At 17.1% G+C, this 15,069-nt stretch overlaps 4 protein-coding genes across 4 annotated transcripts; 2 read left to right on the forward strand and 2 right to left on the reverse strand.

Annotated features, from left to right (window-relative positions):
- Positions 1-648: 648 nt before the first annotated feature.
- On the reverse strand, positions 649-1,338 carry PADL01_0707500 (Cg8 protein; the record flags this gene model as incomplete). Its single annotated transcript, XM_028681110.1, has 1 exon — positions 649-1,338. One exon carries the CDS (start codon positions 1,336-1,338, stop codon positions 649-651), a length of 690 nt encoding a protein of 229 aa, XP_028537521.1.
- A 3,543-nt stretch (positions 1,339-4,881) lies between these two features.
- Positions 4,882-7,506, forward strand: PADL01_0707600 (heat shock protein 110; the record flags this gene model as incomplete). Its single annotated transcript, XM_028681111.1, has 1 exon — positions 4,882-7,506. One exon carries the CDS (start codon positions 4,882-4,884, stop codon positions 7,504-7,506), a length of 2,625 nt encoding a protein of 874 aa, XP_028537522.1.
- Positions 7,507-8,405: 899 nt separating this feature from the next.
- On the reverse strand, positions 8,406-9,332 carry PADL01_0707700 (Cg3 protein; the record flags this gene model as incomplete). Its single annotated transcript, XM_028681112.1, has 1 exon — positions 8,406-9,332. The coding sequence occupies one exon, from the start codon at positions 9,330-9,332 to the stop codon at positions 8,406-8,408; it is 927 nt and encodes a 308-aa protein (XP_028537523.1).
- A 2,797-nt stretch (positions 9,333-12,129) lies between these two features.
- On the forward strand, positions 12,130-15,014 carry PADL01_0707800 (chloroquine resistance transporter; the record flags this gene model as incomplete). Its single annotated transcript, XM_028681113.1, has 13 exons — positions 12,130-12,217; positions 12,347-12,615; positions 12,761-12,933; positions 13,039-13,171; positions 13,290-13,361; positions 13,504-13,579; positions 13,669-13,751; positions 13,879-13,929; positions 14,070-14,126; positions 14,257-14,349; positions 14,538-14,582; positions 14,737-14,791; positions 14,935-15,014. The coding sequence occupies 13 exons, from the start codon at positions 12,130-12,132 to the stop codon at positions 15,012-15,014; spliced, it is 1,275 nt and encodes a 424-aa protein (XP_028537524.1).
- Positions 15,015-15,069: the final 55 nt, after the last annotated feature.

Below are 15,069 nucleotides of genomic sequence, written 5' to 3' on the forward strand. Positions count from 1 at the left end.
TCATTAAGGTTATTTAAAATTTTTTTTTAACGTTTACACATTTAATTCTTTACAACATAAAAGAAAATAAAAAATATATATAATATAATATATATATTATATATGTATGTATTTTTTTTTTTTTTTTTTCCTGTACTGTTCAGGCAAAAACAATCCAATGTTGTTTCTCTTTAATTTTTTTTTTTTTTTTTTTTTTTTTTTTTGGCTATTTAAATTAACATTATAGCTACTTTAAAGTTTATAAATATTTAAATAAAAAAAATTTACACTTAAAACAAAATAAAATTGAATAAATCTATAAATGTAAGTTAAAATAACAAATATATTGCTATATATAATACAATATAAAAATAATTTCAAAAAATATACAAAAAAAAATTTATATATATATATATATATATATATATATATATATATATATATATATACATATATAAATGTTTATATTTATTATTACATTTTTTTTTTTTTTTTATTATTATTATTTCATAATAATATATATATATAAAAAAATTTGTAACAATACAAAAATAAATACAATGTATATCATATTTGAATGATTAATATTTTATTAATATATACCATATTATACATATATTAGGTGTAAAAATTTATTACTAGAATTATAAGCTTTGATTATTATTTTTCTTAATTATCATCATCGTCCGATTCAGTTAAATCTTCTTGTTCCTCTTCTGTTTGTTCTTCACTTTCTCCTTCTTTTTCAGAAGCTTCTTCTTCCATTTTTCGTAGAAGTTCTGTATCGTGATGATATTTACTCATATGTAAATAACATGGATGACTTGGTAAAAAGTCCTCGAGTATCCAATGGGGTCCTCTTTCTTTACGTCTTCTATCAAGATATCTTGTAATTGGGTTAGTATTTTCTGCTCTTTCTCTTTCTTTATTAGCTTCTACCCATTCTACTGTAAATCTTTTGGGTTTTATACCAAGGTATGAAATATGGTGAAATGCAAAAGATAATCCAAAGGCAAATAAAAAATAAGGAATAAATGCCAAGGGAATTGGATACTGAAGTAACCATGCTAATAAAGGTTTATGATCTTTTGCAAATTCTCCATAGACATAAGTATGAAAAACTCCTGCTGGTCTTAATGTCCATCTTTCCCAATCATACTTATGATTATAATATCTCTGATTTAATCTATATGTTTTGGGTTCACCGTTTGGTAAATATTCTCTTGGGGGGGGGTCAGGTATATTTATTCCTAAAGGTTGAGATGCAACGTATCTTCTAAAAATGTTTTTACCATTTTGTTTATTTAAATTAAAAAAGATTTTATTACCCTCCTTTCGTAAATTTTGATATAATATCATTTTATTGTTTAAGAAAAATAAAGCACACAGGTGTTTATATATATATATATATATATATATATATTGTTATAATGATGACTATGTTTATATTGTTTTATAGAACATACACATATAATGTAGGGATATATATATATATAACCACCTTTATTATATCTTGCACATTTTTATAGTATAAAAAATTAATAAAAATTCATTATATAAATAAAAAAAAAATGTACTATTTTTATGTGATTTTCAATCATTTCCTTATTAATTTCCCTTATAATTAATATATTAAAATATATGAAAAAAATTAAAAAGTGAATTCGAATAATATTTTTATACTTTACACAAAAATATTTTTATTGTCAGTATATATATTTTTTTATATTATATATGATTTTATCATTATATATTTTTTTTGTGGTATATAATATATATATATATATATATATATATATGTATTTATTTATGTTTATAATTTTATATAATATTTTATTCTGTTTGCACTTGAAAAAAAAAAAAAAAAAATTTATAGTTAAATGGAACAAAAGAATATTTAATATTTTAATTTTTTTTTTTTGTAAATAAATGGAAATAGTAAAAAAATATTTTATTAAAATAATATGTGTAAATTATATAAAATATTGGGAATTTATTTTCCTAAATATTCAAAAAATATATATTATATGTATTAACATGGAAAACATTTCGTTACATATCAATAAATTTGTAATAAAATGTTTTTTTGTATGTATCTCTTTGAATATATATATATAACCTTGTGACAATTATAAGAAAAAAAAAAAAAAAAAAAAAAACATGTTTGGAATAATGATAAATTATAATAAATATAAATGGAAGATATCTATAATATTATTTTAAAAAATAAAAGTAATAATTCCTATATACTTTTCTAAGTTTACATATATTTTTATTTTATCAATATTAATACACACATATAAAGTGAATAATTTGTGTATATAATATTTTTTTTTTTTCCTCGATACATATATAAAAAAAGGAACAATATGATAATTTTAAAAATGAAAAGGTATCAAAATATATATATATATATATATATTAAAAAAAGTAGAATATATAAATCAGTCTATATATTTAATATATTATATATATAATTAATATTAGCTGAAAAAAGGAAAAAAAAAAAAATCAGGAAACTTACAATCCTTGATTATAATATTCATATACCCAGAAATGTAGAATTAAAAATACGTATACCTTTTATACATTGTACAAATGATGGTATAATTATATATATAAATATATACATTTAAATGTATATATATATATAATTGTATATCCCACTTTAATATATATATATTATATATGCTTTCCAAAGAAAATATATATTTTTTTTTCGTAGCTCATAAAATAATTAAATATATAAAATTTATATATCTGTTTTTTTTTTTTTTTTTTTTTTTTATTTTTTTTATTTACATAAGAAATATAAATTTTTGTGTACTACAAAAAATTATTACTTATATGCAAATATGTACAATACATAATTTATATTATTTTTTTTCTATAAAATTATATTTATCATACGTACAATTTTTTTCCTTCTATGAAAAAATAATATTATTCTCCTCTTACATACAATAAGGGGGCCAAAATAAAATAAAATAAAATAATTAAGTACAATATTTTACATATAGAATATAAAAATATAAAAATATTTTATATAAATATATTTTATATAAATAGATATTACATAAATAAGTGCATATTTTTTGATATTTTGATTTTAAAGTTTTAATATTTCATTCTTAGTATTTTATAATATAATATAATATAATATAATATAATATAATAATATATTATATTTTTTCTTTATATGTTTTCATTTCTTTTATTATATATTTATATATATTTTTTTCTTTATTGTGCTATATTATATATATATATATATATATATATATATACATACATATATATATGTTATACATTATATATAATATATATGTAGTACCCTCATTCGGTCCCGTACAATTTAGTTTCAATGCATATATATTTTTTTTTTTATTTATGTACAAAAGGGGAAAAATAAAAAAATATTATTATATATATATATATGTTAAATGCATAATAATATATTTATATATATTTATATATATGTTTCTTATTTTATTTATAAAAATACATTTATAAAATATAAAATTTTATATTTATTTACCCAACTTCAAACTCAACAAGCACATGTGAGAAAAGAAAATATTATTTTTTATATTTACAAATATATATAAAATGTATATTATATATATATAAAATATATATAAATATTATATTTATTTTAATTTTATTTTAACAACAATAAGTTCTTAAAAAAATATATCAATTAAATTTAATATATATATATATATATCAATTTATCATTAAAAAAAAAAAAAAGAAAAAATTATATCTTTTAAAAAAACCATTTCTTTTCTGTTAGAGATCTTAATTTTTTTTTTTTTTTTTTTCTTGTATGTATATAAAAATATTATATTATAATTATATCTCATCTTATAACATATTTCTTTAATTTTATATATTATTTATTAATATTTTATTATATTTATAATATATATATTATTGTATATATATATATATATATATCTCATATGTGGAATTTATAATATAATTTATTATATATAAATATAATATATATATATTTAATTGTGATATTGAAGAATATATTAAAAAGAAAAAAAAAAAAAAAGAAAAGAAAGTTACAAAAAAAAAAAGAAAGGAAAGTAACAAAAAAAGAAACAAATAAACAAACAAGTAAACAAACAAGTAAACAAACAAGTAAACAAACAAGTAAACAAACAAGTAAACAAATTAAGTTGAATTAATATATAAAAAATAAAACATGAAAAGAAAATAAAGAAATAAGTGATATTCCAAAATTTAATAATAAAAAAAAATATTTTATTGTATATATTTTTTTAAGATTTAATAGAAATTAATAAATAATATATTAAATATATATAATTCTTATATTTATTACATATTTTATAAGTGTGAAGCCTACGAGGAACTATAAATTTATGATATCATATATACATAAAATAATATAAAAACACAGTATTTGGTATTATAAATATAATATATATATATAGTCCTAAAAGGAAGAAACAGCAAGACATGTATATGTAATATATATATATATAATATACTTTTTTTATATTATAATTTTGTGTAGATATATAAAAAAATAACAAAAAGTGTCCCATAAATAATTCAAAAATTAAATAATATAATATATATATTATATATATATATATATATTTTTTATATTAATAACATGTAGTGTGTTGAGTTATAATTCATTAATATTATTTTTTATTAATATTATTTTTTATTAATATTATTTTTTATTAATATTATTTTTTATTAATATTATTTTTTTATTAATATTATTTTTTTATTAATATTATTTTTTTATTAATATTATTTTTTTATTAATATTATTTTTTATTATTTATATTATTTTTTATTATTTATATTATTTTTTATTATTTATATTAGTATAATATTTATATTTTTTTTGAAAAGATGTCAGTTTTGGGTATTGATATAGGGAATGATAATTCTGTTGTAGCTACAATAAATAAAGGTGCTATAAATGTTGTGAGGAATGATATATCTGAAAGGTTAACTCCGACATTAGTTGGTTTCACTGATAAAGAACGTTTAATTGGAGATAGTGCATTATCTAAATTAAAATCTAATTATAAGAATACGTGTAGGAATATAAAGAATTTGATAGGTAAAATAGGAAGTGATGTAGAAGATGATATAGAAATTCATGAAGCTTATGGTGATTTAATATCATGTGAATATAATTATTTAGGTTATGAAGTTGAATATAAGAATGAGAAAGTTGTTTTTAGTGCTGTTCGTGTTTTATCAGCTTTATTATCTCATTTGATTAAAATGGCTGAGAAATATATTGGTAAAGAATGTAAAGAAATTGTTTTATCCTATCCTCCAACTTTTACAAATTGCCAAAAAGAATGTTTATTAGCTGCTACAAAAATTATTAATGCTAATGTTTTAAGAATTATTAGTGATAATACAGCAGTTGCTTTAGATTATGGTATGTATAGAATGAAGGAATTTAAAGAAGATAGTGGATCATTATTAGTATTTGTAAATATTGGTTATGCAAATACTTGTGTATGTGTTGCTCGTTTTTTTTCAAATAAATGTGAAATTTTATGTGATATTGCTGATTCTAATTTAGGTGGTAGAAATTTAGATAATGAACTTATTAAATATATAACAAATTTATTTGTTAATAATTATAAAATGAATCCTTTATATAAAAAAAATACATCTCAATTATGTCCTATGGGCACTGGTAGAATAGATAAGTTTTTAGTTACATCAACAGTAGATGACGAAAAAAATGCTATTAATAATAAAGTACGTATTAAATTACAAGAAGTTGCTATAAAAACAAAAAAGGTGCTATCAGCAAATAATGAAGCATCTATACATGTTGAATGTTTATATGAAGATATGGATTGTCAAGGATCAATTAATAGAGAAACTTTTGAAGAATTATGTTCAAATTTCTTTTTAACAAAATTAAAACATCTTTTAGATAGTGCTATATCTATTAGTAAAGTTAATATACAGGATATACATTCTATTGAAGTTTTAGGTGGATCTACTAGAGTTCCATTTATTCAAAATTATTTACAACAATATTTTCAAAAACCATTATCTAAGACACTTATAGCAGATGAATCTATTGCAAGAGGTTGTGTGTTATCAGCTGCTATGGTTAGCAAGCATTATAAAGTTAAAGAATATGAATGTGTTGAAAAAGTTACGCATCCAATTAATGTTGAATGGCATAATATTAATGATACATCTAAAAGTAATGTAGAAAAATTATATACAAGAGATTCTTTAAAAAAAAAAGTTAAAAAAATTGTGATACCAGAAAAAGGACATATTAAACTTACAGCTTATTATGAAAATACACCAGATTTACCAACAAATTGTATAAAAGAATTAGGTTCATGTATTGTTAAAATAAATGAAAAGAATGATAAAATTGTTGAATCACATGTTATGACAACCTTTTCAAATTATGATACATTTACATTTTTAGGTGCACAGACTATAACTAAATCAGTTATTAAATCAAAAGATGAAAAGAAAAAAACTGATGACAAAACAGAAGACAAAGGAGAAAAAAAAAATGATGCAAAAAATGAAGAACAGAATGATGATAAAGATCAAACAAATGACAACAACAATAATAATAATAATAATGAGAAGAAAGAAAAAACTAATGAAACTAACTCACCAAATAAAACAGAATTAAAAAAAGGAGAAGAAGGAAAAATACAAACTTGTTATACGACAATACCTATTGAAACATTATTAGCTCAAGGATCTTATAGTTCTAAAGATATATTCAATTTTAGTGAATTAGAAATTAATATGCAACATAGTGATATATTAGAAGGAGAACGATTAAAACATCTTAATGAATTAGAAACTATTATATATGAAAGTAGAAGTAGACTTAATGGTATATATAAAAATTTTGTTATAGATGATGAAAGAGATCGTATTTTACTTTCATTAGATGATTATGAAAATTGGTTATATGATAATATAGAAGAAAATAAAAATATGTTTATTAAAAAAAAAGAAGAAATTAGAGATCTTATCAAAAATATTGTACAAAAATTTGATGTATATAATTCAAAACAACAAAATCTTGGAAATATAATTAATCATCTTAATAATATTATAACACAATGTTCAAATAAACCATCTGATGAAAGTCAAAATATAATTAATAGAACAAACAAATTCTTAAATAATATTAATAATCTACAAGAACAAGAAAAAAATAAACCATTATATGAACCACCTTTATATACACTTAATGATATTGAAGGAGAATTTAATGAAGTCACACAACTTGCTCAAAAATTCTTTTCAAAACTTGAAGTAGAAGAACTAGCCAAACAAAAGGCAAAACAAGAAAAAGAAAAAGAAAAGGAGAAAGAAAAAGAGAAAGAAAAGGAAAAGGAAAAAAATGAAGAGGCAAATTTAGATGCAAATGATGAACAAAATAATAATGAACAAAAAAAAAATGAGGAAGCTGATAATCTAACAAAAAATGAAAACTCAGCAAATACAGAGGAATAAAAATAAATAAATATATAAATATATATATATATATATATATATATATATATATATATTATTATTCATGTTAATATTAGTTGTGTTCATTTGTTTGTTTGTAGAAAAGTTCCTTATTACTCATGAATATTGAAAAATAAAATTAGTCTTTATATTTACCAAAAAAAAAAAAAAAAAAAAAAAAAAAAAAATACACACATATATATATAAATATATATATATATATTTAATGTGGTGTCAATTTTATTTTGTTACTTAGATTCAAATAAATAATATAGACAAATTGTATATATTTTTTATAATTTACAAAATTACAAAAAAATAAAATATATTCCATATATATATATATTTATTTATTTATAATTAATTTATATTCATTATATATTCTATATATATACTTAATTTATATTTTATATATTTTATAATTTTTTTTTTTTTTTTCCCAAAAAGGTATGATTTTTATTTTGTGCATTGATGCATACAAAAAAAAAAAAAAAAAAAAAAAAAAAAAAAAAAAAGAAAATATATATATATATATATATATATATATTATATATATATAATACAGAATAAATTAAATTAAATTAAAACATAAAAAAAAAAAAAAAAATTGAAATAGAAACTAATTTTTTTCATATCATCTTAAAGTCCTTTTAATATTATAATGAATGAACACATATGAGTTCAACTTGTAAAATATATCTAAATGCATTTGTTTTATTATAATGTAAACATTATAAATGGTTATAAATAGGAAGAAACATATAAATGTATTAATATATATATATATATATATATATATATTATATCATTTGTGAAGCCAGTTAAATGGTTCCTCATTTATTCTTTATTATTATTATTATTATTTTATTATTATTTTATTTTTTTTTTATTTTTTTTTTTTATGCTTGTATACCAATTACATTTTTGGTATAATTTTTTTGCTTATGCATGTGTTCATCTATATATTGCGAAATTTTATCGACCATTTCGCTAGTTGTTGCATTTTTTCCAAAAAAATCAAGAAAATTACCATTAGTATCTAATAGATAGTGAATAATAGAATGATCAATTAGATAATTATATTTCTCGTTTTTCGATATAGATTCATTTTCTTTTGAATAATTTATATCAGTAACATTTTCATTATAATAAACACGAAATAATTTAGAAACATGTTTTATTAATTCTTTTGTTCCAGTTAATCCAATTAATTTAGGACTAAAAGATTTACAATAATAATTAATTTGTGCGACCGTATCTCTTTGTGGATCTACAGATATAAATATAGGTGTTATTATATCTCCATATTTTTTATGTATCTTTTCTATTACTATAGTTTGTTTTTCTAATTCTTGTGGACATATATCAGGACAATATGTAAAACCAAAATAAATTAAACAAAATTTATCTTTAAAAGATTTATTTGTAATAATATTACCATGATGATTTATTAAAGTAAAATCACCCCCTATTAAAGGCTTGCCTATACTCTCCATTGTTGTTTTTATAACACTTTTTTTTTTATTCTTTTCATATTGATATAAATATAAATATAATGCTGGTATGCTCAATAATAAATTAACACCTAAACATTTCCATGTTAAAAAAATATTTTTTTTTTTAGACTTTTTTTTATTATCATTTTCATTCTCAATTTTATTATTCATACTATTATAATCACTTGTCATAAATCTTTTGTAAAATATATTTTTTCTTTTTTTATAATTTCGACTAGTATAAATTTTATTAAACACACTAAAACTGTTATATCCATATTTTTTATTATTATGTATTTTGTTTAAATTATTTAAAAGCAGCTTATTCATTTTTTTTAAATAAAGAAATTAAAACATAACAAAAAAAAATAAGGTAAATAATTATATGTACATATATATATTATATATTTATGTGTTATATATATATATATATATATATATATATATATATTTATATTTATTTATATTTTATATGGTAAAAAAAAAAAAATTCGATTTAAACAAAAAAATACGTTATATTAAATTTTTATATCTTAATATTTCGACATACATTTATTAATTCATTTTTTCTTATTTATTTTGTTATATCCATATAACTTAATAATCTTAAGGCACATTAATTATTTTATTTTTTTATATATAATAATATTTTTTATCGCAGTGATATAATAAGTACATATATTTTACATTTTATATATACGGTCCCATTTTATGTGCTTATATATTTTTTGTAAATATATTAATATGTACACAATAAATAAATAAATATATATATATATATACATATATATATTATATATATATATTATAATTTGAGTGTCCTATTTTGAATTATATCCTTTGGAATACATTACTTAAAAAAAAAAAGAACAGAACAAAAAATATATTTATATTTAATACCAAAATGAGGAAAAAAAAAAAAAAAAAAAAAAAAAAAAAAAAAAAAAAAAAAGTCCTATATATATATTATATATATATGAATTACATCCTAATTTTTTTTTTTTTTTTTTTTAATATAATAACTATTTTATGAAATATTTTATATATATTTTAAAAAATATAAAATAAGTAATATATAATACAATATATATATATATATATAATATATATATGTTCGTATCTATATATTTATATTTTTGTATATCTATGAAAAAAGATATAAGTTTATTATATAATTAAAATATGTAAAAATACATATAATATATATATTATATATAATATATAGTCTAAATAAAAAAATACATATAAAATATATTTTATATAGGTAGTATCAAAAAAAATGTAAATGTATGAAAAATAAACTATTGGGGGTAGAGAAATATTTTTATAAGGGTTAAATAATAGGCCTATTTTGTTTTTATATATATTATGGCTTAAAAGAAGAAATATATGTATATATATATATATATACATACATATAATTATATATAATTTATATAAAATTCTTTTTAAAGGTTTTAAATAATTAACATATTTATTATATAAATATATATAATATATATTATATTACCCACATCATCATAATATAAAATAATTTATTATATATATTTATATATTTATTTATTATATATATAATTTTATACCTCATTTCTTATAATTATTAATATATTTATTTAAAGCTCTAAATAGATTCTAAAAAATTAGTAACGCTAAGAACATTAGCTCATATATGTAAATAAAAATAAAAGTAACTCCTCTTGTATTTATATAATAATTAGAAATTTTATATAGCAGTTGAGTGATTCTATATATACATATATATAAATAACAACATAATATTATAAATTTTTTTTATATTATTAGAAAGTTTACTATTATAAAAATAAATATTTTCTTATATATTTTTTTATTTTTCCATATGAAAAAAGAAATTTTATATTTTTTTTTATAATTTATAAATAAAAAAGAACTAATACCTATTTTTATTATTATATATAAAATATATATATTTTTTATAAATTCCTATTTTTCCGATTATTATATTTTTTTTTTATTGTTTTTTTAAATATATAAAAAATTCTTATATATTTAAATATAAGTCCTATCTATCATAATATATAATAATATATATATATATATATATATTTCCATATTTTTTTTATTATATATCATGATAAGATAAAAAGAAAATTTTATTTTAAAATGTTTGATATAGAAATTGTATTTATTTATTAATTTGATATATATTAATAAATAAATATATTAATAATAATATGTTATATTATCTATATATATATATTATATAGGAAACTATATATATATATATATATATATATTTTTAATATTATAAGATAATATTATTCTAAAAATATCTACATTCTTATACTTGAACCTTTTTTTTTTTTTTTTTTTGACTTTTGATCGTTCATTCTTTTTATTGTATAATATATATATATATGTTCTATATTTTATTAATATATATATATATATATATTTTTTTTGGAATTAAGAATTTAAGCTTAATAAAAAATGTACATATATTTTTTATAAATGTCCTCCATTATGTAAATTGTTATATAAAGTTTTTATATAATTTAAATAGAATTGAATTATAAACATTCTATTTATAAACATATTTTTATGTATATATAATATATATATATATATATTACTGTTTTTTTTTTTTTTTTTTTTTTTTACTTTCCCAAGTTGTACTGTTAAGATTTTTATAAACAAATATATAATTTGTTCAAATGTTTTAAATACATATATGTATATTTGAATATATTTTCTATATATTTGTGGTTCCATATTTGTATATATTATATATATATATATATATATATATATGCATATGTCAATATTTGTATAATACATAAAGTTTTTTTTTTTTTTTTTTTTTTTAATGGAGAATATATAATAATATATGAAAATAATATTATATATATATATATTAATATATATATATTTACATTTATATGTATATTTTTTAAAAAGTTAAATAATTCTATAGATTATTTCTTTTCATTGTCTTCCACATACAATTATATCAATATTTTAAAAATCGACATTCCGATTTATTATATTTTTAGAATATAAGATCCGTTAATAATAAAAACACTCTGTCATATTATTTATTATACATTCATTTATTTTTTTTATATTTTAATTTCTTATATATAACAAAATGAAATTCGCAAGCAAAAAAAATAATCAAAAGAATTCAAAAAATGACGAGCGTTATAGAGAATTAGATAATTTAGTACAAGAAGGAAGTAAGTATTCAAAAAGGGAAATATGGAATTATATAAATAAATAAATATATATATATATATATATTTATGTGTGTGTGTTAATTTTTTTTTTTTTTTTTTTTTTTTTTTTTTCCTTGTTAACCTTAACAGATGGCTCCCAATTAGGTGCAGGTACTTGCCTTGGTAAATGTGCTCATGTGTTCAAACTTATTTTTAAAGAGATTAAGGATAATATTTTTATTTATCTCTTAAGTATTATTTATTTAAGTGTATGTGTAATGAATAAAATTTTTGCCAAAAGAACTTTAAACAAAATTGGTAACTATAGTTTTGTTACATCCGAGACTCACAACTTTATTTGTATGATTATGTTTTTTATTGTATATTCCTTATTTGGAAATAAGAAGGGAAATTCAAAAGTAAGATAAATCGATATATTAAAAAGATGGATTTATAAGACAATATATTCTTCCTAAGAATATATGGAATTACACATATATATATGAATATATGTATGTTCATTTTGTTTATATATTTATATTTATTTTTTGATTACCTTTTTAGGAACGACACCGAAGTTTTAATTTGCAATTTTTTGCTATATCCATGTTAGACGCCTGTTCAGTCATTTTGGCCTTCATAGGTCTTACAAGAACTACTGGAAATATCCAATCATTTGTTCTTCAATTAAGTATTCCTATTAATATGTTCTTCTGCTTTTTAATATTAAGATATAGGTAAATACATTATTTTAAATTACAAAAAAAAAAAAAAAAAAAAAAAAAAAAAAAAAAAATATATCTAATATATATATATATTTATATTTATTTATTCCCTTTTAGATATCACTTATACAACTATCTTGGAGCAGTTATTATTGTTGTAACAATAGCTCTTGTAGAAATGAAATTATCTTTTGAAACTCAAGAAGAAAATTCTATCATTTTTAATCTTGTCTTAATTAGTGCCTTAATTGTAAGATAAAATATATAAATAAATAAATATATATATATATATTGTAATATTTAATAAATATTAACATTTAAATTATGTCTTAATTATATTTTTTTTTTTTTTTTTTCATTTTTTTTAGCCTGTATGTTTTTCAAACATGACAAGGGAAATAGTTTTCAAAAAATATAAGATTGATATTTTAAGATTAAACGTAAGCAGGACGATATAATAAAATTAATATATATATATATATATATATATATATATATATATATATATTTTTCCCACATTTATTTATTCGTATATCTCATTATAATTATTTTTATTATTATTATTATTTTTATTTTTTATAGGCTATGGTATCCTTTTTCCAATTGTTCACTTCCTGTCTTATATTACCTGTATACACCCTTCCATTTTTAAAACAACGTAAGAATAAATTATGAAACAAATAATAAAATAAAATATGCCCATATATATATATATATATATATGTATTTATAATTTTTCCTTTTTAGTTCATTTACCATATAATGAAATATGGACAAATATAAAAAATGGTTTCGCATGCTTATTCTTGGGAAGAAACACAGTCGTAGAGGTAAACCACAATTTGCATTATATATTAAAAATTACTACTTATCATTTTATTAAAAAATATATTTTTTAATGTTCAATTTATTTTATTTTATTTTATTATTTTTTTTTTTTTTTTGTTTCCTCTTCAGAATTGTGGTCTTGGTATGGCCAAGTTATGTGATGATTGTGATGGAGCATGGGTAAGAAGATTATAAAGATTGCTCAAAATTATAAAAGGCATTTATATATATTTTAGAAATAATAATTAAATAAAACAATATTATATATATATATTATATATATATAATTTATTTTATTTATTTATTTTTTTTTTTTTTAGAAAACCTTCGCTTTGTTTTCCTTCTTTAATATTTGTGATAATTTAATAACCAGCTATGTAAGAATAAAAAGGATTTAAAATGTGGATACATACAAGACAAAATAATATGTGAATGTTTAAATGAATTTTTATGATATATTTATATATATATATATATATAATTTTTAATTTTGTATCCTTTTTATAGATTATCGACAAATTTTCTACCATGACTTATACTATTGTCAGTTGTATACAAGGTCCAGCAATAGCAATTGCTTATTACTTTAAATTCTTAGCCGTAAGAATTAAAAATATATGAATATAAATATATATATATATTATATATTATATATGTTTTTTATGTACATATGTATTATTTTTTTTTTATCTCAATATAATTTTAAATGTTTATGCTTGTATCACATTCCATATTTTATAATAATTGTATGCATTTATTTATGTATTTTTCACTTTTTAATTTTATAGGGTGATGTTGTAAGAGAACCAAGATTATTAGATTTCGTAACTTTGGTAAGTGAAATTAAAAAAGTGAATTTTTTTTTTTTTTTTTTTTTTTTTTTTCTGAACAAAATAATATGTACAATATGTGTGCAATATCAAATGGCTTGTTCGTTAATATATTTTTATATATTTTTTTTTTTTTTTTTTTTTTTTTTTTTTACAGTTTGGCTACCTATTTGGTTCTATAATATACCGTGTAGGAAATATTATCTTAGAAAGTAATACAAAAATAAGATAAAAAAATATAATATATAAATGAATATATTGTTCACATATTTTTTGCATACATAATATATATATATATATATTTATTTTTATATTTTCATTTATCATAATTTTTTTTTTAATTTATTTATAATAGGAAAAAAAATGAGAAATGAAGAAAATGAAGAAGATTCCGAAGGAGAATTGACCAACGTAGATTCAATTATTACACAATAAAAATAAGTCTTTTATTTTTTAATATTTTTTTTATTTTTCATGTTTTTTTCTTTAT

This window comes from Plasmodium sp. gorilla clade G2, assembly GCF_900097015.1.
Source record: "Plasmodium sp. gorilla clade G2 genome assembly, chromosome: 7".
Lineage (NCBI taxonomy): Eukaryota > Apicomplexa > Aconoidasida > Haemosporida > Plasmodiidae > Plasmodium > Plasmodium adleri (nom. inval.).